Source organism: Solanum lycopersicum, chromosome 1 (genome assembly GCF_036512215.1).
Source record: "Solanum lycopersicum chromosome 1, SLM_r2.1".
In the NCBI taxonomy this organism is placed as follows: Eukaryota; Viridiplantae; Streptophyta; class Magnoliopsida; order Solanales; family Solanaceae; genus Solanum; species Solanum lycopersicum.
In genome coordinates this window covers 57,025,491-57,052,279 of record NC_090800.1, presented here as the reverse complement: position 1 = coordinate 57,052,279, position 26,789 = coordinate 57,025,491, and the positions used below count along the sequence as shown (strand labels likewise).

General features: G+C 35.6%; 1 protein-coding gene, 1 long non-coding RNA gene and 1 pseudogene across 3 annotated transcripts; all 3 read left to right on the top strand.

Annotated features, from left to right (window-relative positions):
• The first annotated feature begins 254 nt into the window (after positions 1 to 254).
• On the top strand, positions 255 to 3,801 carry LOC138343012 (uncharacterized). The gene is made up of 2 exons (XM_069294681.1): positions 255 to 760; positions 3,204 to 3,801. Exons 1-2 carry the CDS (start codon positions 255 to 257, stop codon positions 3,799 to 3,801), a joined length of 1,104 nt encoding a protein of 367 aa, XP_069150782.1.
• A 1,480-nt stretch (positions 3,802 to 5,281) lies between these two features.
• Positions 5,282 to 5,954, top strand: LOC104646737 (uncharacterized; annotated as a pseudogene).
• A 15,119-nt stretch (positions 5,955 to 21,073) lies between these two features.
• On the top strand, positions 21,074 to 24,250 carry LOC104646738 (uncharacterized). 2 transcript variants are annotated; one of them, XR_011213691.1, is made up of 4 exons: positions 21,074 to 21,181; positions 21,578 to 21,635; positions 23,864 to 23,953; positions 24,056 to 24,250. It is a non-coding gene; the product is annotated as an uncharacterized lncRNA (long non-coding RNA). The 2 variants fall into 2 exon arrangements; XR_011213690.1 differs by having other exon boundaries at positions 23,864 to 24,250.
• The last annotated feature ends 2,539 nt before the right edge of the window (positions 24,251 to 26,789 follow it).

The following is a 26,789-nucleotide window of genomic DNA, read 5'->3' as shown; positions in this document are numbered from 1 at the left end:
AGAAGATGAAAGGTTTGATGCTAGTGATGAGCAAGCCAAGGAATTCAGTGGTGATCTGGATAATATCGAGCAAAAGGTTGATGCGCATGCGGTCTCAATTAAGCATCTTGAGTTACAAATGGCTCAATTTTCCACTACTGTGAACCTATGTTAACCGAAAACACTTCCTAGCAATACCATTCAAAATCCTAAAATGATGGACATTGCATGGCAATCACTACTCGAGGAGGTAAGCAAACCATCCTATGACGTCTATGGTAGAAGATGAGATGAGAAAAGATGACGAGGTAGTGGAAACAAGTGGTGAATTGGTGGACATTGCGGTGAAAGAAGCAAAGGTACCCCAAAAAGTGATCCCCATCCATACACCACCACCACCATTTCCTCAGAGATTGGTGAAGAAGACTGAAGATGGTAAATACCGATGTTTTATCACTATGTTGAAACAGCTTTCCATTAATGTCCCTTTGATAGAAGCCTTAGAGCAAATGCCCACTTATGCCAAGTTCATGAAGGATATAGTCATAAAGAAGATATTGGTAAGTTTTGAGGTTGATGACCGAATGCAACATTGTAGTGCTATTGCTACAATGTCTTTTGTGCAGAAGAAAGAAGATCTGGGTGATTTCACTATTCCATGTACCATTGGTTTATTACACTTTGTAAAAGCACTATGTGATATTGGTGCAAACATAAATCTTCTTCCTTTCTCCATTTATAAGAAATTGGGTTTGGGTGACTTAAAGCCCACTACAATACGGTTACTGATGGTCGATTGAATAGTGAAGAGGCCCATTTGGATACTCCAAGATGTGCTTGTGAACTTGGAGTTGTTTATATTTCTGGTTGACTTAGTCATTCTTGATTGTGAGGTGGATTTTGAGGTGCCTATTATTCTTTGAAGGACGTTCCTTGCTACTGGTCATGCCTTGGTTGGTATGAATAAAAGGCAGATGAAGTTTAGGTTGAAATATGAAGAAGTAACTTTCAACATTTGTAGGTCCATGAAGTAGAGTGGTGAGCTCCAAACGGTATATGCTATATCCTAAAGGGTTGAGAGTACGTCTGAGATACAAATTGATGTGCCCCTTGGTGTTGAGGCACTAGCTGCAGTGATCATGAATTTTGAGAGTGATGGTATTGAAGAGTATGGGTCTTTGGTTACGGCACTTTAACGAGGTGATTATCGGTCAAAACCAAAGAAATTAGAGTTTGATATGAAGAATCGCGAGTCTCCACCTGCGAGACCATCTATTGAGGAGACTCCAAAACTAGAGCTTAACTCTACCACCTCATCTGAGATATGTATTTTTGGGGAAAAATGACACTATGTCGGTAATCATTGCACAAGATTTGAATGTGCAACAATTAGAGTATTTGGTAGAAGTGTTGAAGAGGTTCAAATTAGCCATTGGTTGGACTATTACGGACATTATTGAGATCCCACCCGGTATTTTTCCACCAAAAATCTAGCTCATGCATGATCACAAGCAAAGTATTGAGCACTAGAGACGGTTCAATCCACCTATGTAAGAGGTAGTGAAGAAGGAGATCATTAAGTGGTTAGATGCCAGAGTCATATATCCTATTGCAGATAGTAGTTGGGTATGCCTATTCAGTGTGTGCCCAAAAGGGGGGAATGATAGTAGTGCCCAATAAGAGGAATGAGCTTGTTCCAACGAGGTCGGTGATGGGATGGAGAGTTTGTATGGGTTACCGAAAACTGAATGCAGACTGAGAATGACAATTTCCTGATGCCTTTCATGGATCAGATATTTGATAGACTCGCAAGAAAAAGATGGTGTTTTCATGATGGTTATTTCGGTTACAATCAAATATCTTTTGCCCCGGAAGATCAAGAGAAGACCACCTTTACTTGACTGTATGGGACATTCACATTCAAGAGGATGCCTTTTGGGTTATGTAATGCACCAGACACTTTCCAGAGATGTATGATGTCGATCTTCTCCGATATGGTGGAGGACAGTATTGAGTTTTTTATGGATGACTTTTCAATTGTTGGCAACTCCTTTGACCGCTGTTTGAGTCACTTGGACGAGGTTCTCAAAAGATGCGAAGATTGAAATCTTGTTCAAAATTGGGGAAAATATCACTTTATAGTGAAAGAAGGTACAATATTGGGCCATCACATCTCAGAGAAGGGGATAGAGAACGATCGAGCAAAAGTTAAGGTTATAGAGAGACTTCCTCCACCATATCTATAAAAGGTGTGAGAAGTTTTTTGGGACATGTGGGCTTCTACCAGAGGTTTGTTAAGGATTTCTCAAAAATTCCACATCCTCTGTGCAGGTTACTTGAGAGAAGGAACGTAAATTCTATTTTGATGAATCCTGTCTGAAGGCATTTGGAGAGTTGAATGAGAAATTGGTGTCTCCACCAGTAATTATTTTCCCAAATTGGAGTAAGCCATATGAGGTAATGTGTGATGCAAGCGGTGGGTTGATCTTGGTGTGGAATTGGGATAAAGAAGGGATAAAATCCTTCACCCCATATATTATGCAAGTAAGGCCCTAAATAAAGCACAAAAGAGTTACACTGTGATTCAACAAGAGCTCCTTGCAATGGTATTTGCTTTCAAAAACTTTTGCTTTTATTTACTTGGCATGAGCGTCATAGTGTATACTGACCACTCCGCTTTGAGGTATTTGATATCAAAGAATGATGTGAAACCAAGGTTGATTAGATAGGTAATACTATTACAAGAGTTTGATTTTGAGGTGAAATATAGAAAAGGAAATGAAAATAAAGTTGTCGATCACTTGTACAGATTGGAGGATAAAGCTATGAAAAGTTGGGTGAAAAGGCTGAAATTGATGATATCTTTCCTGGTGAGCATGTATTGGCCGCTTCTCATGACTTGATTCCATGGTTCGCCGATTTTGCGAATTATCTGGCTATTTATATAGTCCCTCGAACTTGTCCTTCCATTAAATAGAAAAGTTCATGCATGATGTGAAAAAGTTATTTTGGGATAAGCCTTACTTATATCGGAGTTGTGCTGATGGGCTTATTCGTCATTGCGTGCCCAAAGTTGAGATGCTAAGTGTTTTGGAGGCATGCCATTCCTCACCTGTGGGTAGGCATCATAGTGGTATCCGGACTGCCCACTAGATTTTGCAGTGTTGATACTATTGCCAAATCATTCACCAAGATGCTCATGAGTTTGCCAAGTCATGTGATAGGTGCCAAAGATATGGAGGAATTTCTAAGAGGCATGAGCTCCCTTTAAATCCCATTCTAGTGATTGATTTGTTTGATGTATGGGGATTTGATTTTATGGGACCGTTTGTGAGTTCTCATAGGATGAAATATATACTTGTGGCAGTGGACTATTTGTCAAAATGGGTGGAAGCCATAACACTTGCCAACAATGAAGGAAAGACTATCACCGCGTTCTTGGAAAAGAAAATCCTCTCCAGATTAGGCACACCTAGGGACATTATTAGTGATGGGGGATATCACTTTTGCAACAAGTTGTTCAAAGGGATATTGGAGAAATATGGGGTTCACCACAATGTAGCCACTCTATACCATCCACAGACTAGTGGGCAAGTTGAGGTGTCCAACAGAGAAATCAAGCAGATCCTGTCGAAAAAGGTGAATGCTAATCGAAAAAATTGGTCAATGATGCTTGATGATGATGTTTTGGCCTATCGAACTGCATCCAAGACCCTCATACGTATGTCTCCATACCAACTTGTATATGGGAAGTCTTGTCACTTGCTAGTTGAGTTAGAGCAGAAGGCCATGTGGGCGATGAAGAAACTGAAGATGGATTAAAAATGAAGTAGTGGAGCAGAGACTTTTGAATGATCTTGATGAATTTCTCCTAAGAGAATATGAAGTTTAGTCATCTACAAAGAGAAGATTAAGAAGTACCATGACCAAAAGATTGAAAAATGAGAATTTGTGGTAGGGTACTTGGTGCTTCTATTCAACTCTAGGCTACGCTTGTTTCCAGGCAAACTTAAGTTTAAGTGGACTAGACCATTCCTTATCACTAAAATGTTCTCCCAGGGAGCGGTTGAGTTGGAGAACAAGGAGGGTGCACAGTTCATGGTCAATGGGAAAATAATCAAGATCTACCTAGGGCATGCAGAGAGTTTCCATAAAATTGTTGAAGCATATCTCCTTGATGAAGTCTGAGTAATAAAGGATCTTGCGTCGTGCTATGACGTTAAATCAAGAGCTTCTTCGGAGGAATCCCAAGATATGTCCTCTAGCCAACCATAGGTTTTTCTTTTTATTGAAGGAATAGTTGCATTCCCTTGTTTCGTTTTTGGTTTACTCATCTTCATGCGTTATATTTTTTAGTGTGTTGGCTACAGAGTAGTTTAGGGTCTGTGCCTACAAAATGTCCAGAAAAACACAAAAAGAATAGCTTAATAAGTGTTCAATGTGCAGGGACCAAACCCAAGAATTCTACAGAAATTGGTCTGGTGCACAGAATATGGACCAACCAACGGGCCATCGTTCCATCGACGAACCATCAATGGTGTCTGTAGATCCTAGTTATGTCTTAAAATTTTGTCTAAGTCTGTATGCAATTGATGGTCCAGTCGATGGTCCGTTAACTGACTTATGGACCATCGACGAGGTATCGTTTGTTTAAAGAACCACTGACCCGGCCCGACCCGACCTGACCAGCTATATTAAAAGGAAACCTTTTATTTGAACTCCAAAGATTTTTTCAAATTTCCTCCCAACCGTTTCCCTCCCCTTATTCCCTTCCTTTTCCATTAACTCCTCATATCTCTCCTTTCCATTTTCTTCACAATCACAAACTACCAACAAATCCAAAAATCCTACCCAACCTAAATTCTACTCCGTCTCCCTTATTTTATCCGGTCGGTGTTCGAAGGCAGGCACGTAGGATTGTTGTTGAGAAGATCACCCACTCGATCACTCGACTACTGATTTCAGGTATTTCAATTCCCTTGTCTCACTGAATTCTCATTCATTTTTTGTTGGAAACGCCAAATTTGTATGTGGTTCTTAACTTAGGGACAAAAATTGCATAATAACTGGTTAAATTTTAGGTACTATTTCCTTGGAATGATAGAAAGTGAATGGGTTAGGGGCGTAATTTGTGTAAAAACAAACTAATTGTTGAAATTTTGACTTGGAGTTTAAAAGCATCGTATAAACTCAGATCAAAACTAGCAAAATTGAAACCTTAAGAATGAATAATTGAATTTGTGAAGAAAAATTGAGAAACTCAATTTTCGAGCAAACCCCAGATAAGAAAATATGGAAAAAGATGGTGGGCACAAATTTGAAAGCAGAAACTATGAAGTTAATGGATGAAAGAAGTAATACTAAAGCTAAGATAGATGTTATTATTCAGCGACTTTGCCAACCTAGTGGTCCTGGACTTTTAGGGAACCTTGTTGATTCTGAGGGGTTCCCAAGAACTGATATTGATATTCCCTCTGTGCGTGCTGACCGGCGTAGGCTAGCTGAGTTGCATAATGATCACAAGATTAAAACAAAAAAAAGACCAAAATATTCAAGTTCTGCATTCGGCACGACTTGCTTCTTCACCTTCTTCTGTCAAAGATTCAGGTGTTCAAGGATCTACTGTCAATATTGGTTCCTCATCATCTCCAGGAAATTACTCTGTGACAGCTGCTACAAGTGCCGCCATGGACATAGATGTAGTTTTCAGCAGACCCTTTGAGTTGATTGATGAAATAACCGAGGCATCTCCAGATGCAGAGGACGGTTTACAACTGGGAGATCAGATTGTAAGATTTGGGAATGTCCAGCCGGGTGAGAATCTGTTACAATGCCTTGCTGCTAAAGATCAGTCAAACAAGGGTTGTGTATTTACCATGACAATTCTGAGGCAAGGTGCTATGACTAACGTACAAGTGACACCACGAGTGTGGTTAGGTCGCGGCTTGCTTGGATGCAATTTTCGAATCTTATGATGACTTTGTCAATGATATGTCACAAAAGTGTTGATATGTAGAAGGATTCGTCCGCGTCTTTTTAAACAGCCGTGTATTTTCTATTGTTCTTTTATTGAACGAACACAACATGTTTTTTGGATTCATCAATCGATATCAAATGGATGTTTTGTAAAAAGAATGAAGAATTGGTCTTGTACTTGTTGCGAAGTGTTGGGTGAACCTGTGATTTTCTTAAAGTTGTCACAATGTGTTTTTCAAAAAACAAGTCATGAAACCTATCTTTGTCCAATAGCACGAGACCCCATATACGGACCATCGATTAATCGATGAACCAGCGATGGGGTCCGTCGATGGCTAAACCTTAAAAATTCTAAACTTTGAAATGATAGAAGAGGAGTGTGATCCGTCGATTAATCGACGGGCTGTTCTGCACGTCCATTGTTTCAAACTGAAACCCTAATTTTTGAGAAATTAAGAATTATTCTAAGTGTCAAACGATGAAAGTGGACTATGGTTCTTTGATTGATCAACGGGTCGTTATGCACGTCCGTCGTTTCTAACAGAGAGGTATAAGGAGTGAAGACTACAAAATTTACGAAATATCACCGACTGATACTACCGACAGACCATCGATTCATCGACAGGCCATCGATAATGCCCGTCTCCCAGTACTGAAATTCTTAAATTCCCTGCGCTTTGTGCTTCAAGGTTTTGTTTTGATTGTTTTGCTTGTGTAGGATGACTGCAATGAGACCAAAAATTGTTTTCCAGGTACATATAGCCCCCAAACCAGACATCGTCTATTCTATGGGTAGGTCCAAGTCCGTAACACCATCCCGTTGAATGATCGGCAGTTCTAATGATGAGCGGGATCCGAATTACGTGACCCCAGACACCCTGACCCCTACACCAGCTTCTAGGGTGTAGCATTCTAGAAAATGTACTCGTCTAGTGAAGAGCCTATTAAGTTTTAATAATAGGTATTGGGGTACATAGGCATCCCAATGCCCAATATTTAGAAATATTAGGCATATTAGAGAATATTGGCTTAAAGGGTGTTAGCCAATTTTCTATGTATTAACAACATTGTCCAAGAAATATACCTGCAATAAAGACCCTAAACTAAAAATCTTCATTTTCATGTCCACAAAATAAGTGTAAGGCATCCATGTGTCAAGCCTAGGCACCATAGCACATGACCAATTAAAATGGGCATGTAGAGTAAGCAGTGCACAAGGATATTGTGAGGATCCTTGAGACAATAAGAAATAAGCTGCAACACATGTGCAACCCATGTGCAAGCACATGTGCCAGAATTCGGTTAGGGATGTTAGGGCGGTAAGAGGCAGGCGCACATTTGGGGGTCAAGCAATATGGGGCTGAGTTTTCTAACAAACTCTAGATCTAACTAACTTACCTAAATAGATAACTAAGCTAGGACTAACCGAAATAAACTAACTAGTGCACCTGACAACCTAAGACCTAACTTGGTGACACTAACCTAGTAACTAACTCAAAAAACATCCTAGTACCTAGCCTAGGATGGTCCAAAAGGGTTAGTTATGGACCTAACAACTTAGGGATACTTTAGTTTTTACCCTAGGTCACTTAATTAATTATATTAACAACTTAATTAATTAATTTAAATGGGTAAACCGAAATCCTTACACTAGACAAGTAACTAACTAAGAAACATCGTAGTACCTAACCTAGGATGGTCCAAAGGGTTGGTTATGGTCCTAACAACTAAGGGGTACTTTAGAAATTACCATAGGCTACCTAATTAATTAAATTATAAATTTAATTAATTAATTTAATTGGTCAAAATCAAAACCACTAAGGAATTTCCAGATTTCGGTTAAGTCAAGTGTTCTTCTAATTCTAGTCAATCTAGGAGGGGCATTTTAGTAAATTAGCTAATTGATTTATTAATTAAGTTAATTAGTCTAATTTAAATTACTAAATATAAGTTCCTATGACCTAGAAACTCACAACCAAAACAGAAAACAAGCGTGAGAAAAATAGTGAGTAAAACGAAAGAAAAAAAGAAAATTTCTTAGGCGATTTCAAGGTATCCTTCAAGGTTTTCGTGCAAGGTGATCTTCATAGATTCAATTCTACATAAGTTATGGGTTTTTTCTCTTGTATTACTTTATCGAAGAGTCTTTTTTCAAACGTTTTATGCATTCAAGAATATCGAAACTAGGGTTGTTACCAATGACATTGTTGAACGTCCATCTCCCTAGTTATCCTTGTTTTTTATTCTAATAGTATGTAGATGTAATCTCTAGAATGTTGTTGGTATGTGGTGCTAACTGATCATTATCTGTAGGTTATATGTGATTCGATAATGTTAAATGATACCTATAGGTTAGATTCGTATGATTAATAACTAATTGTGTTCGAGAAGATGAAATTGTTATGAGTTCTTTATGAAATTCAGTTTATTGTTGACAAGGATGAAGATTTCGAATTTCTAGTTGTGTTTTACAATAGATATGTTGGTAAGTGTTGGGAATGTAATGTTTCAAAGAATAAATAAGAATGAAAATCAAAGCTAGTTAATGAATCTTCAATGCCAATTTAACTTATTGGCTTAGTGAAACTAAGCATTGAATTGTTCCTATGATATAACCAAATGTTAAAAGTTGTTTTACTAAAATGATAAGATTAGCTATAGTATATTCATAAATTGATTGAATTGACTAATGATATTCTCATGACCGTTGTCTAGTGAAAGTTTGGCTTATGCCAATAAATTGGCTAACAATATTCTAGACAACCATATTATGTGAAAGTTTAGTCTATGCCAATAAATTGGCTTACAATGTATTTCAAAGATATGATACAAAATCGGCTCATGACCAAGTTATACCAACTTAAGAATGACCAATGTAACTCAATGAATTCATAACCAAGGGTATGTCAATCATTAGGACAAGTCCCAACATACTCTATCAAAATGCACCATGAATATAGTAGTACATTGAGTAAGTTTATAACGTTCATAAAGAGTGGTATAAAGCTACAAAATGTCATTGAACAATATAAGGTGAGTAATAACATAATTAAAAGTTATAGAATTATCAAAGTGACAAGAATGAGGTGCTAAAAGAAGTGGGATAAGTCCCACTCACACCTAGACAATTATGTTCAAGATATTCACATAAGAGGGTGTTAATAATCGTGAGACAAGTCATATTAACACCAAGATGATAATGTAAGGTTAAATTCACATTTCATCAAGTTAAGAAAGGTATGACCGGTATTCCAAAGAGTTAAGTAAACCTCATAACTAGAAGAAAGGTTCCATAATGTTTGATTCAACTCTAAAAGATGTTATTTGAGCAAAGCACCGATAGACTAGCAATGACCTTTTGCCAGCACATGTAAGCCTCATGAGATGAGGCTACCACCAATGTGAATAAGTAGTCTCTGTATATCTCCTAGTCTTCAAACTATGTTGCCAGCATAGGAACTAGCCAGTGGATTCCACCTAAGCGAGCTAGGTATGATGCGGTTTCACTTTGGCCGGTGATTCCATCTCTTTTCAGTATGGGGAAGACACCAGATTTCATGTTTAGCTCACTTTCGATTAAATGCTCAAAGAAAGTATTCGGTTCATTTTAGTCGTGAACTACCTCTTTTTGGTGTGGGGAGAATACTGAACTTGGTTTCACTTTAACCGGTGAACCAAATCTTTTCAGTGTGCGGCAGACACTGGATTTCATGTTAGCTCACTTGATCTAGATTCACTTTGATCGGTGAATCACCCCTTTTTGTTGTAGGGCAGACACTGAACTTCATGTTATCTCTCATGATCTTAATTTTAAAGATGTCCTTAAGAAAGCAATAAAGAAAGAAGAAGAGATGTATGTTCAAAGTGAGCTAAGAAAGTAAGAGCTTAAGAATAGTAATCGTCAGTATTTGATAAGAATGAAGTTTTCAGCAAATAATGGGCATAGAAATAATGACTTCTTTTATTATCAAAATGATCAAAGTCATATAAGATTGGCTTATAATGACTTCTATTATTATGAAAATGATCTTAGCCAAAAAAGATTGGATTATAATGATTTCTTATATTATGTAAAGAAACACATAATAGGCATAACGAATAAAGATTGGCTTCATAAGATTTCATACCCAATTTGTAGTTAAATCATTTCCTTAGTCCTTCAGATTATTTACTTTATTCATTATAGGTGTGGGACTACAATAAACCATTGCAATTGTAAGTAAAACATAGGCTTAAAGGAGATAATTTAACTAAACAACAACAAGAAGAAAAAGACTGACACATAACTTAAGTACAGAAAGAGGAGCTCTCGATTTTGGGGTATCAAATTTCAAAATTTTCGCTCGAGTCGTTCTAAAATTATGTTCATGATTCTAAGATCTTGTGTTCATATAGAAAATGAGTTGTGTTATTTGAATGCGTTAAAATGCGTCATATTCATACCACAATTCACAAATAATGAATTAGGAAAGTCTAGTGATGTCACTTTCTAGAAATGGCATGTTGTTATAGGAAGAGCTTTCCTTGATCATGCATAGTACTTATGTGTATGTGTGCACACACCCATACTTAATACAAGTGTATACTAACCCTATACTATTATTATCTTTATAGGTGCAGGTCAGAGAGAAGGTTGACATAGAGTCACTCGAGTCACCCCCACAAGGTGGCGTACAACATAGCCACTACCTACCAGTTTGATGAGGAGCGCACACTAACTGGCACAATGTTTGGGTCTTCCTCGGGTTCTGACGGAGCATCTGGTTCAGAAGAGGCTTCAGGTTCAAAATCGGCCCACTCTATGGGGTCGAATGAGGCCATGTCCTCCAGTTCCCGTCACTTGGAGCCACTCACCCAGAGGTGGCTGCCTGCTATGCCTCGTCTGATAAGGCTTATAGTTCAGAGTCTGCTCCGGCACCCCAAGATGTTGTCCCTACACCGATTCCTAATGAGACCAATTGTGGTTCTTTGATGGTCAGTATCAGATCCACAGGGAAGCCAAGATGATGAATGACAAGATGGTGATGACTCGGTTGGTGACAATCGAGCGGCGAGTACTTATAGGGAGTCTTCATACCGTTCCTAAGGTGCATAGCCTATTTACCCACCACAGGCTTGAGTGGATGGCTCAAAGTTTGGAGTCATATAGCGAGGAGGTTGTTAAAGATTTCTACGCCTCATATGTGGAGACTCTCAGAGGTTCTTTGGACAGGCTAGTGAAACCTGTCAAACAAGACCCACTTACAAAGGTTCTAGCTCAAGGCTGGTGGGTGGACATTTCTTCTAAATCTATCCGACGCTTCTTGAATGGTATGTCCACTGGTGCCGCGAAGGTTCCCCTTACTCCAGAGTTGAATTATAGGGTGGAATCGTTCGAAAGTGGTAAGTTTAAGCGGAGCAGAGATCAGAGAGAGTCCACTAAGAGGTGGATTGCACAACAGCTCACCATTGACAGTGAGAGAGAAGACTAGGTGTTGGACCCTAGAGACCTTATCAAGAAGACCAACCTCACCTTTGCAGCCAAGTTCTTATGGTTGTTATTCCTCCAGCGCCTATCCCTCATGGCAGCAGATAATATCCTTACTTGGGATAGAGCGGTCATGGTAGCATCACTGGTAGCCATGTTGGAGATCGACTTATCGAGATTGTTGATCTTTGTGATACATGAGAGGGCTTTTAAGACCTCTACTATTTACCCATTCGCCTGTGTGATTTTCCAGTTATGCAGGGATGCTGGAGTGAGCCTTTGGCACTCTGATGTCCTTCATACTTTGACCAGAAGTGTGGATATAGGTCTCATCAGGGATGTGGCCAATGTGACGGCACCACGGCGTGGGCCTAGAGTTGATTTGCAGACGCTGAGTGAGAACTTAGCGGATACAGTAATGTTAGATCAAGAGTTGAGAATCGGATTGAGAAGAAGGTGTCTCAGCAGATGGAGCGGAAGATTCAGACGGTCCACCGGCGCCTAGATGCATTTGAGCTAGGATTCCTAGCACGCCCATCCCCCACTATTGGTTTTACTACTCTTCAGGAGGCTGTGGCGAGTCTAAGGGCAGATGTTGACATCATACTTGAGATAGGGGGACCTGAGCCTGAGAGTGCACCCATTGAGATAGCGGAAGATACAATACTTGTTGCCCTCTTCACTGCCCCCACTGCACCGCCTTAGCCATGTGAGCATGCCAAGAGGAACCATTCCAGTTGCACCACTGATAGAGAGGATGCTCGTGCGAGGAAGAAGGAGTAGACGGATCTTGAGGCAGGGAGAAGATCCTCGTTGATTAATGAAGAGACCCGTCAGATGAGGGCTCTAGAGTTGGCTGCTAAGGCATCTAGTTCAAGACTTTAGGCTGTTAAGAGGATCACTACTGAGGGTGCGGAGATTGATGTGGGCACCTTGAGGGTGTCCCTACTATAAAGGTTACAATTTTTTAGACACTAAACCGACTGCTTGTTGATCGTCGATGCTATGCGCCTCAGGCTTGCTTCACCGACCACCCTATTTTTATATATTTTATGCATAAAGGACAATTGCATATTTTTTTGTTGGGGATGGGGTAAATGGAAAGTGAGTGTTAGGATGAAGTTTGAGTAGCCCAGCTCACGATCCTCTCTAAGGGGTTTTCTTTCTTGTGTTCTTTTTCCCCAAGAGACTGATTACTTTCCTGTTAAATCGGCATGTGTTATAACTTGTACAAAGTATGAAAGTGAAATATGAAGCATGATGGCTAAACATAAATTATATTCCGTTCTACGAAATTTCTCGCATGAATAGGTAAAAAGAAGTTGAATGTGTTGGCTCTAATCATGACATAGAGATCCAACCACTGCATGACCCTCAATCTAACACTCAAACTAGGTGTCCGACAATCTGATAGGGTAATGAGGTGTCAAGAAAGTGAGGAAATTTTATTGTTCCACTGTTTGTATCTAGATAGAACTTGCCTGGTTAGTCCTGCAAAAGGAATTTGTGTTAGACAACTAGGAAAGGATCATAGGCCCTTATTCAAATTAGCAAACATCTAGCCTAAAGTAAAAATAAACCAAATGAAAGTATTATCCCTTTTTTATCCAAATATGTTGAGCTTATAATATACCTTTCTTTTCTTCACCAACTCACCCTCTCAGGGTATAATGTGTTGGCCCTGGTCCTTCCTTGGACATGTGCAACTCGACTTAGGCCAAAAGTCTATGTTGAGGGTGGATAATAAAAAAACTAACCTTGTCTTGGCCCTGACCCAACCTTGGGTAATGTGTACCTTGACTCATGTAAAAGCCATAAGTTGAGGGTGGCTATTATGAGTGATGACCCGAAAAGTGGGTATGAAAAGAGTAATGTGGAAAAGAACAGAAAGAAAGAAAAAGAGTTGAACAAAAAGAAGTAAGAGTCACTTCGACAAAGAACAAAAGGGAAAGCAAGGAAAAGATGAAAAGAAAATAAAAGTAGGGCATACGAGATAATGAAAGAGGTAGGATACATAGCCATAATGTCAAGGAGGGAAAAAGTCACTAAAATGTACCCATATGTACCATACCTAACCCTGAGTCTACATCACAAGCAAAGAATGTCCTATTGTAATCCTAAGAGTCTAATGTGGCAAACTTAAGCAGCGAAAATAAGGGCAAGCCTATGGCAACAAGTACTAACTAGGTCTGAATTTGTTTTGAGCGTGAGTGTTGAATAATGCTCCTTATACTCAAAGTTAAAATCAATGTGCAAAAAAGGAGGATATCTTGAGGGCACTAGTTGCAATATCGGAAAGTTGTACCTTGGCGAGAGGCAAAAGAGTAGAGGTGTCGGTGCATGGTGATTTTATGTGTTGGTCTGATCCACATGAGTGAGCTTATCAAGCTTAAGAGTAAAAGCATGCACTAAAGAAACGAAAAAGTTGGGATTGAAAGCCATGTGACTGATAAATCTCAAAAGAGGATACTTTTGTACAAAGTGGTGTTTATTCATAGTGCGTCGCTTGAAGACAAACAACAAATTTAAGTTGAAGGTTTTGATGTACCGTGGTTTCACGGTATTTTCATTGTTTTTTCCAAAGATTGGTGTGTGTCTAAAGCCTTTTTGTAAGAGTTTTAACAGATTTTTATCTTTGTTTTGCAGGAAAGGTGTCCAAAACCAAAAAAGAAACTGAGATTTAGTGCAGAAGTGAACCACGAAGGCCATCAATTGATCGTCATCTCATAGACGGACCTTAGATGGTGACCGTCGATTGGAAGTTCAGGCATCTAGAGAAACTCGGGGAAATCCTACCAAGTATGTGGCTACGGATGGATCGACGGTCCGTCGATTGATCGATAGATCATCCTGGTAATCTTTGATCTGATTTGAGAATGTCCTAGTACCCGAAGTTGAAGAAAATCTAAGTATGGAATGATGGTAGGAACCGACAGAACGTAGGAGCATCGATGGACTATGTTGTTGGTCCATCAATTGGATCAGAGAAGATTCCAGGTGAAGGCTAAAAAAATATGCTAAGTATGGACTTACGGAGGCAGTCGACGGTCTGTCATTTCATCGGCGGACCGTCTGTGGGGGTCGTCAATTGAAGCTGCATTTTTGTACAACTTTCCTTATTTGAATTTCTTTTGATTTAGGACAATGTTTTTATAAATAGCGTGTAAAACCTCATTTTTGGGGTTTGATTCTATTACTACTTTCTTATTTTTGTTCTTGGAGATTTGTTTTTGCAATTTGGCATCAATTCAAATTTCCAAATTTAGTTTTCAAGTGATTTTTGTGTTTACAAGTTGAATTTTTGGATTTTCTTAGAATTTGTCAAAGTAAGTTCATGATATATTGTTTATCAACCATGAATTGTGTTATTCTATGCGTGGGTAAATAAATCCACGATTAGGGTTGTGGGAACCATGGGTGATTCACAAATTAAACCTAGCTCAATAACAATTATCAAATAGGTTATAGCATGCATTGATAATTCTTTTGCTTAGAAGTCTTTTTAACGAGTGAACGCGTTAGAACTCACCTTATTTCTACTTGCCGGACCAAGGAGGTAGTTAATAGGAAAATAATTATCAACATAGATTTAGTAGAATACTATCTAATAGGCTAGTCTTGATTGGGGCAAAGTAATAACTAAGTCATACATCGAATATGATGCTTAATATGAAATAAAGGTAAGGGTTAGTAACTTAGACACACGTAGCCGGACCAAGGTACGGGGTGAAATTCTCCAAATGTCAGACCAAGGATTTAAAGATACCTAACTTATCATTTTGCATGCAAAACACTAGGAAAGAATTGTTATAGCTAGAAATACGGTGTTATGAACCTACGGGAACACTTACACCCTAGTTTCTCTCACAAAACACCAAAGATTTACTCCTACTACTTGTTTGATTTAGAAATATTAAAAGACTCTTATTTCACAAAAAAACCTTTTTTACTTGTTCTCAAAAGGACTTGACTAAATATAAGTAATCGTACATTCAAGTTAAGTCTAAATCATTTTCCTCGTGGGATCAACCCCAACCTAATAGTTGTGTTCTTTACTTGATACGACCGTTTATAATTCTTTAGGAAAGTGTAATTCGAGCGTATCACTCAACTTTAACTTACTCCCAATTTTCCATATTTCCACATACTTCCCAAAAATGATTATTGTGAGCTCTTAGCTATTAAAGTTGCGAGAAGTTACAATATCTCCCCCTTGGGAATATTCGTCCTCTAATGAGATTACTCTTATTAGGATAAATATGGTATCCTCTACTTCAAACACCCAACAAGCAATTGCAACAATCAACATGTTCATTCATAATTTAAAGTGTGCTAAGAAGAGAATTAGTACCTTGATCTACATTTTCTCCGGATGCAAGAGATGTGGATATCTCTTCTTCATATCCTCTTAACCTTCCCAAGAAGCTTCCTCAACAAATGGTTCCTCCAAAAGACCTTGAATGAAGCTACTTCTTTTGTACTCAATTTTCGTACTTGGCGATCTAGAATCTAAACAGGAATCTCCCAATAAAATAGACTATCCTTGATTCCAATATTTTCTGTTGGTATGATGAATGATGGATTGTCCATGAACTTTATCAACATAGAGACGTGAAACACCGGATGAATTGTTGCTAACTCTTGTGGTAGCTCTAACTCATAAGCTACATTGTCAACCCTCTTAGCTATGCAATAAGGTCCAATGTATCGGGGACAAATGTTTCCCTTCTTGCCAAACCTTATCAAACCCTTTATGGATTAAGCCTTCAGATATACTCTGCCATCTACCTTGAACTCTAATTACCTTTCAGATATAGTCTTTCATATACCTCGAACTCTAACGACCTTCTCCTAACATATGCACAGGATTTTTGATGAATCTGCGCCATTTTCAACCTCTCTTGAATCACATTCACCTTCTCCATAGCTTGGTAAACTAAATTTGATCCTATAATCCCTACTTCACCAACTTTAAACCATCCAACAAGAGATCTGCATCTTCTCCCATAAAGAGCTTCATATGGATTCATCTAGATGCTAGAATGATAACTGTTGTTGTAAGCAAACTCAATGAGAGGTAAGTGATCATACAAATTCCCTTTGAAATCAATCATACAATCCCTCAAAATGTCTTCTAATGTCTGAATGGTACGCGCTTCTTGCTCATCTGTCTATGGATGAAAGGCAGTACTTAAGTTCACCTTTGAACCCAATCATTTCTTGAATGTTTTTCAGAATTGTGCACCTCTATCTGAAATAATGAAGACCGGAGCTCCATGAAGTCTTACCACCTCTTAAATATATACAACTTGGCATAATCTTCTGCTAAATGGGTAGTCTTTACTAGCAGAAAATGGGTTGATTTTTTTTTCTATCGACAACCACCCAAATAAAATTTTGTTGCCTGCAAGACCTTGGTAAACATGTGATGAAGTCCATATTAATCATCTTCTACTTCCATCACGGAAATTCTATATTTTGAATCAAACCACCAGGCCTTTGGTGCTCTACTTTTACTTTTTGGAAATTTGGACACTAAGCAACAAATTATGTGATCTTCATGTCATTCCACCAGTACACTTCTCTCAAATCACGATACATCTTTGGTGGAACCTGGATAAATGGAATATGTGGATCTATGAGCTTCCTACATAATTCTCTCTAGGAGTTCATCCACCATTGGTACACACAATCTACCTTGGGACCTCAACACACCATCTCCCCCTTATTCAAAAGTCAATATTCTTTTCTTATGAATATTTGATTTCAATTCAAGAAAAATGGGATCTTGGTCTTTTTTCTCCTTTACCTCTGACATTAGTGATGCTTCAACCCCATTCTTCACCACTATTCCTCCTTCTGTAGAATCCATAAGTCTGACTCCTAGGATTCCAAGTCTGTGCACATATTTGGCTAACTCTTTCTTTTATTCCTTTACATGTGCAAGTTTATCATGCCCCAATCCTACACCTGTGCGAGATTGGCACCCGAAGACCATTGCTGCCTTGAGAAGACCCTTGGACTGGCTTACATAACTTAGTGGAAGATTTAACTCAATAAATAAATAATCTCGTACAATAACTTAAAGAAAATATAATTTGGCCAAATTGGCAACATAATTCTAATAGCAAAAGATCTGCAATACAAAATTAAGAGACTCATAACTAACTGTCAGATTTTCTATGAAGCATCTATAATACTAAGATGGATGCTGGGCAGAACCCACAAGATCCTATAAAAGAAAGACTAGAAGTGAATAAAAAGGTTCTCCGAAATTCAAGGAGACTCACCACTAACTCTAAGTGCTCAACTAGATCAACAAAGTGATGGATGATGATGATCCTAGTTACCCGCATCTGCATCATAATACGATGCAGGCCAACTAGCTTTAGTATATTGAATATACGAGTATGCAAGTTAAAATGATAAAAGAACAACTTAAGCTTGAAAATAGTAATAAGGAACACTTACTTGGCTTTACTCAACTCAAGAATAACTTTACTCAATATAAGAAATAAGACACAAGCAATATATTCGACTTAAAATAAATTAATAAGAATACATGTGATATATATAGCTTATAGAAAAATTGAAAAATATCTTTCATTAAAAATGAAGAAATAACAAACTTAACTTTAATCATTCAAAAGTAATATAACTTTATTGGGAGATTCTCTAACCGACAACCATCACTATGAGCCAGTGATTGTACAACGTTTTACCTCACGCTGCCAAGGAACATCTTATACCTTGCCATCGGTATAGGACCTTACTTAACTTAGTGAATCAACTAGCTTAACTTACATGATCATCTAAAGTATGATCCGTTAATACCCATGATGGCTACATTATTTTCATGGAGACTTGAGTTAATATAAAATCACATCACCATATCGGTTCTCAATCCTACTCCAAAAAAATATACTTTTGCTAATATTTGTTCTAAATACCCTTCTTTCTTTAGGTTGAGATAATTGTTCAACACTTAGCTGAAAAGCTACAATCGATGTTCCATTTTTCTTGCTTAAGACTCTTTTTGGGAAATCTCAGTTTCCTCTTTCCTTATATGTAAAAACATTTATAAACTCGTTGGAATACAAATTTCCCTATAACTTTTGAGAAATGAACTTAACTATTTACTCTTGATTAACTTGAACTTTTTGTCTTTAAACATAGTAAAAATATTTGTAAAAGACTCTTGAAAACTTTGTTCTTGGCTCTTACTTAATCCTTGAATGAAATTATGGATTCAAGGAGTATGTTTAGTGTTTGGAAGGACCTCTTGATGCTTAGGAATGATTTCGAAAAGCTAAACTTGAGAAAGTTACTAAATTATCATCGTGAAGCATGTTCGAGGAGCTGCTCCCAGAAGATATTCGTAAAATCAATTTTTGGGACAGAGTGGTCCGCGACCATTTCCACGACGTGGAATCACAATTTTGACTCTTGCTAGAACAAGTCCGCGATGCAAACTAGTTTCACGCAACACTACCCGATATTTCCTTTTCGTTTCTCAACCCTAATTCATCTAAACTCAAATATCTTCCTCAAAATCATTTTTGATCCTGATACCCAACATTAGTACTCACGAATCTAACTTAATGATACTCTAAACTTAAACCGAAAGGTCTCAAAAACTCCAACAATAAACCCAATTCAAGAGTACACTTAAATTCAAGAATAGAAATCAAGAACATCAACTTCCAATCCTTTTTGGACAAATTTCACTGAATTAAGCATGTTTGGCGCGTGGGTGAATGGACCGAATCGCTATGAGAGACTCACATACGTTTTTAGGAATCACCCCCGAATATACTCCCAATTAATCGATTGTTTCTTGGAAATTTCTTGCTTTTACTCTTCTTCTCCTGTTGCGTTCTTTCTCCAAAAGTGCTAACATGAATCCTCAACTTTCTAAACTGAACCAAGTTTGGTTTTTTTACCTCAATTAATCCCTTAAAACAAATTAATTTAATTAGGTATGGAAAAGAAAATCTTGCCCTTGTCAAATCCGGATTGGACTTTCCTTAATCCAACAACCCAACTTTCACAAGACATAACTCACTCATACAGACTCAAAATTACCCAAACTTTGTGCATTGAAAAGATTGTGCCAAGACCTTTCCAACCATATGTTGAACTACATCTAACTCCTCCTGATCTAGGAGTTATGATTGTTTGAAGTTGACCAAACTATCCAATTTCCAGATTTCCTCCTACTTTTAAAAAATGATTATTCTTTGTTTCTTTAACCTATTCTTAGATATTTAATATTATGAGATGTTAGAGTGATAATAAAAATAAAATTAGGAATTATTTGCTTACCTTAATTTCTCTCTCAAATATAATTCAGTTTGTACTTTGGTATGTATTGTTTATTTATTACATCTTAATAGTATACGTACCCACGCGTTACGCGGATATTTTAAGATGTAATAATTTTTAAACTTAGAAATAACTATTACAAAAAAAAATTGAGCAAAAAAGTGCATGTGTAAATCATATATCATGTTTTAATTTAATAAAATAAACATTTAGTGCTAACAAAATTTTACCCTAATTTATGTGCAATGAATGTATGTTCTTCAAAAACACCAAATGTTAATTCTAATAACTTTTCCTTCTTATAATACAATGAAGAGTAATAACATGTGTATCATATGTTTAATTGATATCTTTTTTTTTGTTAATTAGATTATATATTCATAGATCAATCTAAAATGCAGTATTTAATATTTTGCTTCTACTTGTGGCTAAAATTTAAATATAATTTACAAAGCATATTGCAAATTCTTTAGCACACTCCTCTCTCGTTTAATCCTTCAAAATAAGATAGTTTTTCATTTAATCTATATACAATTTCATAAAATAAGAATGCACAAAGTTACTGAATTAGTGCCACATAAAAATAAATTATCAAAATAATATTATATCACATAAGAATAAATTATTTTAAATGCACAGAAAATATTGAAAGATGAAAAACATGGATCATCTTTCACTCCTTTGATTTATTATAAGTCTCTTCTATTTATTTTATGGATAGTCTTTCTAAATATGTGTAGATTTTATTATTTAATAAATACGTATAACTTAACAATGACAGATAATTTTAGAATTTAGTTTCAAAAACTTTTAAACTAATTTCATAGAAATAGTTAATATATTAGTTTTAATATTAATTATATAAAATTATAAGTTATAAGCACCATTAACATGATATTATGAGTATTACCTAAAATGTTTATAACAGTTCACTTTAAATCAATTTTAATTAAGAAATTTAAATATAATAATATCAATTATTAAATTGAAGAGACAATTCAATTTAAAAAATAAGATAATTGAATGTTTGCAATGTGGTACGTTTCATTATTGTATAACTTTAATGCTCCATTGCTATGATTAATGAGTTCACAATGAGTAGACATATTGTATCGAATTATGTACGCATTTAAAAAATTATTAATGCTCACCTATTTGCATTATAAATATACAATAGATAACTATTTATTTAAATGATTTGAATATACTACATTTCTACTATAGTAGAAAAGCTCTATTTCAACATGTCTGCTTAGTGTCATTAAATTTAAAAATAAGGGCAGTTGGGTCATTAAACCAACGGAGTTGATATGCATTAAGCTACGTGTCCTATTACTGCATCCAAGCGGATGACATGTAGCACAGAAAACTCTTTTGCAAAACCTATTGCTTTCTATTCTTCCATGGCCCTAATAGCAGCTTGAATAATATCAAGTATATGTTTTTCTTAATCCGGTGGATTAACCTAATTTGTTAGGATATTAATACAAATGCACAATATTAGCAAGTTACAATCGTCTTTTACCTTTTGCTATTTATAAATAAGAATCTAAATATTCTTGATGTATTTCACTTGTGCAATAATCACAGTGGATAGTAGTTGGAGAGCTTTGCAATTTTAAATTGAAGATTTGATTATACGTTTTTTCATGTTAATTTCTTTATGGTTTGAAGGTGGACCTAATAATTACTCATTATTGTATGTCTGAAATGGTTGGTTAAGAGTTGCTCAAAAAGATTATGGAACTCTTACTTTTTTATATTTTTAAGCTTTACTGATTCATGATTTTTTGTTCCTGATTATTTCCCAAATCTGCTTTGTGTGAACAGGGCTCATCGTCTGGAGAAATATCATTTATTTTTATATCATCCTGGTGCAAATTGACAGGTACGCGTTTTTTTCTTTTCTAAAGTTTGTAAATTCTGTCATGCCTCCATTTTTTTAATGTTGAGTGAACCTACAAATATTTTTGGTATTGTGGATTGCTATGAAAGAATCGAAGTGTCTTTGATAATAGAATGCCGCTAAATAATAGTAGGATTCATAAATAATAGTAGGATTAAGTCTATAATCAAATTATTGCTTATGTTTCAGTAATATTCATTTACGGGTTGGGAAATCAATAGTAAAATTATAGTGATGGTTTCAACTTTGATCTCACTCAAAGTCAGAAAAAATATTTAAGTGGGATCATAACAAAGGAGCATGTTCATACTCTTCAATTATCCCGACGAACAACTCAAGTTTCGCTCGCTAACTAACATGGGATTTATTACTATTAAATAAATGAGTTTTTTCCTGACAAAAAGGATCTCCTTTAGTTTTTAGTCATACAGCTCAAACTCTTTGAAATGTCGGTGAATGTATTCTCTGTGATTAGAATTCTGTTGTTTTCTCTTTGGAGTTTCAGAATGCTCCACCGAAGAAAGATTGAGAAGATATATTAGATATAACTTTTTTATATTGTGATTTAGTTGATTCATATATAACGTATTATACTCATGTGCACACATTTATACCCTGCCTCACAAGACAAAATTATTGTACAAGTAGATGCATCTCAAATGAAAATAGGGAAATCTCTCCCACAAAATAAGGTGAGTTGAACTTTAGATGAAATACTTTCCTTTGCCTATCTTCTTTAAGTGGAATCTTTGACGGGACCTACGAGCAATTCCGAAAGAAAGGTGCTCCTCTAATAGAACTTGGTGGTTGGTTTTAGTTCTCTAATATATCATAGTTTATTTTGCTTTATTTGCAATTTTGTACAGCTTTTGTGACCTTAGTTACTTCAAAGTTCTGATTTTTTTTTAAAACATTAGTAAAGCTCTAAATTTTCGTATGTTGAAGCTTCACTGGAAGCACCTTATCCTTGATATGCACATCACTAAAAATGCCTTTATAAATTTAGCTACTTTAAAGCTCCAAACTTTTTTATGATATGGCTTGGAGTTTTACTTATATGAACCAAGCATATCGAGAAACTTGATTACAAAACTTGATATTAAAGTAAATTTTCTTGACTTTGATTGCCAAAAGGATAAACACATAAAGATTAAAATTTCTTTGTCATATATTTGAGATAACTAAATCTTATGGTTAAATCTGATCTTATGTTCAAGATTTTGAGTATACGAGTCATGTAACATGACCCCCATTCTAGATCAGGTGACAAATTATTGTCTTTTTGCAATACCTTGTCGAACACACTTTCAAACATTCAAGTTTTTATTCTTTTATATTTTTCTATGTAAGTTGATGTACTTGAATGCAAATACTATTATAATTCTATCGTGGCGTGATTCCATTCTACAATCTTACTGCTATAGCACCAAATTGTATTGCAATATGTAGTTACTTACGACTGAACAAAGCTAGAAAAGTGCATTAGAAAAGTTTATTTGACTATATAACATTTCGATTATGTTTTAGACTTTTTAGCATGATTCAACATTGTTTATGCATTTGAAAATAGGATGTTTATTTGAATTTTACTGATATTAGTGAAATTTCTCCTTAAGCAATACTCCTCTATTAAGAACGACGACTTACTGAAAGACAAGCTAATCCGTCATTGGATGAGGAAGAAACTACGAGAAAGATCTATATGAGATAGAAAGTAGAGTAGAAAAAGTTGCAAGAGGAAGAACTACCTAAGACTTAAAATGACATGAAATAACTTAAATCTCTTGTAAATGTGAGAGATGACTGGTGCTTAGAGATAATAGAATGAGTGAAATCTCATGTAAATAGTAAGGCTTGATTGGTGCTTACAGAAATGATTTGTCAACTGATTTTGCAGAAACATAGTGAAATCTCATGTAAATAGTAACGCTAGATCGGTGCTTAGAAAAATGATCTGTCAACTGATTTTGTGAAAACATAGGAAAAACATAGACATGTTCATGAAAACTGCAACATATTATTGAACTACTTTATCCCCTTTTACTATGCTGAAAAAGAGTGTCGTTATGATTTGTCACTTGACACTAATATTTTCTTTTCACGAGTATCTGGACAAAATAGATTTGTTGTTTTGTTTGTCTATTCTACTTTACTTATATTATTCGACTTTCTTACTTTTGAATTGCTCTTTATGCTCTTTTATTTAATAGATGTTAAAAGACAATTGCATATGCATGGGGGCAAAGGGAAACAAAGTGCTGGATACATGTTTCATGGAGAACAGAACACTGCTCGTCGGTGTAACACAATTTCTTTTCTCGCAAGGACTTTTTCTTTTCTTTTGGAAGATGTTTAAATTGTTCCTCATCAAATTGATGTACCTTTATGTGGATTGGATGTAGGCAAAGGCAAACAAAGTGCTGGATACATGTTTCATGGAGAACAGAACACTGCTCGTCGGTGTAACACAACTTCTTTTCTCGCAAGGACTTCTTCTTTTCTTTTGGAAGATGTTTAAATTGTTCCTCATCAAATTGATGTACCTTTATGTGGATTGGATGTAAAAAATTTATTATGTTTCAAGTAAAAATAATTTCTGCGAGCATGCCTTCTTAGAATTTCATCATGTGATGATCATCATATCTAATGTTTACATATATTGAACTGTTTTCTGCAATTTTGTATCAGAATCAATCAAATAAGATAAATAGTATTAACTTACATTATTGGGCCCGTGCTTGCACGGGCAATTACTCCCTAGTATTAATAGAATAGTATTAATAACAAGAAAAACTTATTAATATTAATAGAAAAATAATATAAGCTTTTTGAGTAGTTGTTTTAGATTCAAATATATAGATACACAACATGTACATGTCGGTTAATGTGTTTCTTTGACTTTTTTAAATGAATCGTTGAAAAAGTAAATAATTGAAAAAATTCTTTTGGCCAAAATGAAAATAAAATATTTTATATTATGTTTTTTATTTTTTTAAAATACTTTTACCTTTTTAACTTTAATATTTTTAAATAAAAGTGGAATATATATCGAATTTTCCAAAGAATATGTGTTGCCCACAAAATCAAATAATAGGAAAAATGTTTTGGTCAAAAAATTTAGCCAAAGTGGTAAAATAATATATTTTACACAATGTTGTTTTATCTTTTTGAATACTTTTACCCTTTTAACTTTAATATTTTTAAATAAAATGAAAAAAGATCAATTTATTTTAAAATAAAAAAGTTATTATAGATTTTTCTAAATAATATTGTGTTGCGCACAAAATTTTAATTAATTACCCACTAAATAAAAGTAAAATTTGTAAAAAGTATCTGTTTGGAAGGTACAACTGAATTTAAAGAATTATCTAAAAAGGTGAAAAAACTTTAAAGCATTATCTAAAAAATTCAGTTTTTTTAGTGTCATAATACTTATATCACATTATTTGTAAAAATCGTTATAAATTATATAACATTAATTTTAAAACTCATTTTGATATTTATATTTTTTTTAAAAAATTATATTTTTTATTTAAACGTAACTATAATTAATTAATTTTAATTTTAATTTTATTTTTAATTTTAATTATACAGCAATTCTAGAAATTATCAAAACATGTTTAAAGCAAATTGTCGATTTCTAAGATTTCAAATAAATAATAACTTTTAAAAGAACATCAAAATCTCAAGTAAAAAAATATTTTTTTAAAAAAAATAAAGATTAAAAGAAGTGAAGGTGAATGAGATAATGGGGTTTCTTTCTATATCCTTCATCATATAAAAAAATTAAGAAAAAAATTGAAAAAGTTATTATCAAATTCTGCTGTTGAAAAGAAAATGATGAATTTAAAGTGAATAACAAAATATGAATTTTATTCACTTTCAATTGAACACCTTGTAAAAGTGAATATCATTTGAATATTTAATATTAATAAAACTAAATAATCAAATTATTATATTTATACAATAAAAGCATATTTAACTGTCAAGCACAAAAATTGATGTAATTTTTCTTCGATTCATATAGTTTTCTTTGTTCATGTCACGACCCAAAACGAGCCGCGAGTGGCACCCACACTTATCCTCCTAGGTGAGCGAACCAACAAATCTAAACCCCAACATTTACCAGTATATCAATTATGAATAGCAAAAATAATGCGGAAGATCCAAAACTTATTAACGAAATCAACTAAATCAACTTCTAAAGTTAAATATTTGTTATTCCCAAAATCTAGAAGTCATCACATCAAGAACAACTATCCTCAAATTTCTAAATCTAAGAGTATTTAAGAAGCTAAAATAAGTAAAAAGATGGTTCATGTCCGAACTTCAAGACATCAAGACGCGAAGGAGAGAATCTAGCACAAGCTAGGAATAATAGCTCACCCTGCACTCTGATGTACTGAAGACTGGCTACAGCTGAGGACGAGTCGAAGTCGATGGCACGCTTGCTGCACTTCACAAATAACAAAGAAGAAAATTACAAGTAAGGGTCAGTACAAGGAACACGTACTGAGTAGGTATCATCGGCCAACTCAAAATAGAAAATAATATATGCTGAAAAATAATATAAAATCAACCACAATACTTAACAGGTGACAATCAACAAGTATAAGAACCATTGGCAACAACACCAAGCACACCTATAAGGACTCAAGCCTCCACACCATACTCATTTGGGAAATAGGTTCTTCGAATCTGAGAATATTAACATAATTCAAGATTCATTCTATTTATCATTATCGTGTCGAAACGTGACACTTCGATCCCCTAATACTACCGTGTCGGAACGTGACACTCCGATCCCCTAATACTACCGTGTCGGAACGTGACACTTCGATCCCCTAATACTACCGTGTCAGAACGTGAAACTCCGATCCCCTAATGCTACCGTGTCGGAACGTGACACTCCGATCCCCTAATGCTACCGTGTCGGAACGTGACACTCCAATCCCCTAATGCTAACGTGTCGGAACGTGACACTCCGATCCCCTAATGCTACCGTGTCGAAACGTGACACTCCGATCCATTTATCTCATTATTTTAGTTCATCAAGCCTTCTTTATGTCAAGGCGTCATCTTAATAAAGAGGATTTAAGATTGAAGATTCAACAGTCTCATCATTCTGACCACCAC

Excerpts from the sequence above, each read along its gene's own strand:
- LOC138343012 (XM_069294681.1), top strand. The coding sequence starts at position 255 with ATGGTAGAAGATGAGATGAGAAAAGATGACGAGGTAGTGGAAACAAGT. Across the intron at positions 761-3,203 it reads TTAAAGCCCACTACAATACG|GTGCCAAAGATATGGAGGAA; the intron begins GTTACTGATGGT and ends GTCATGTGATAG.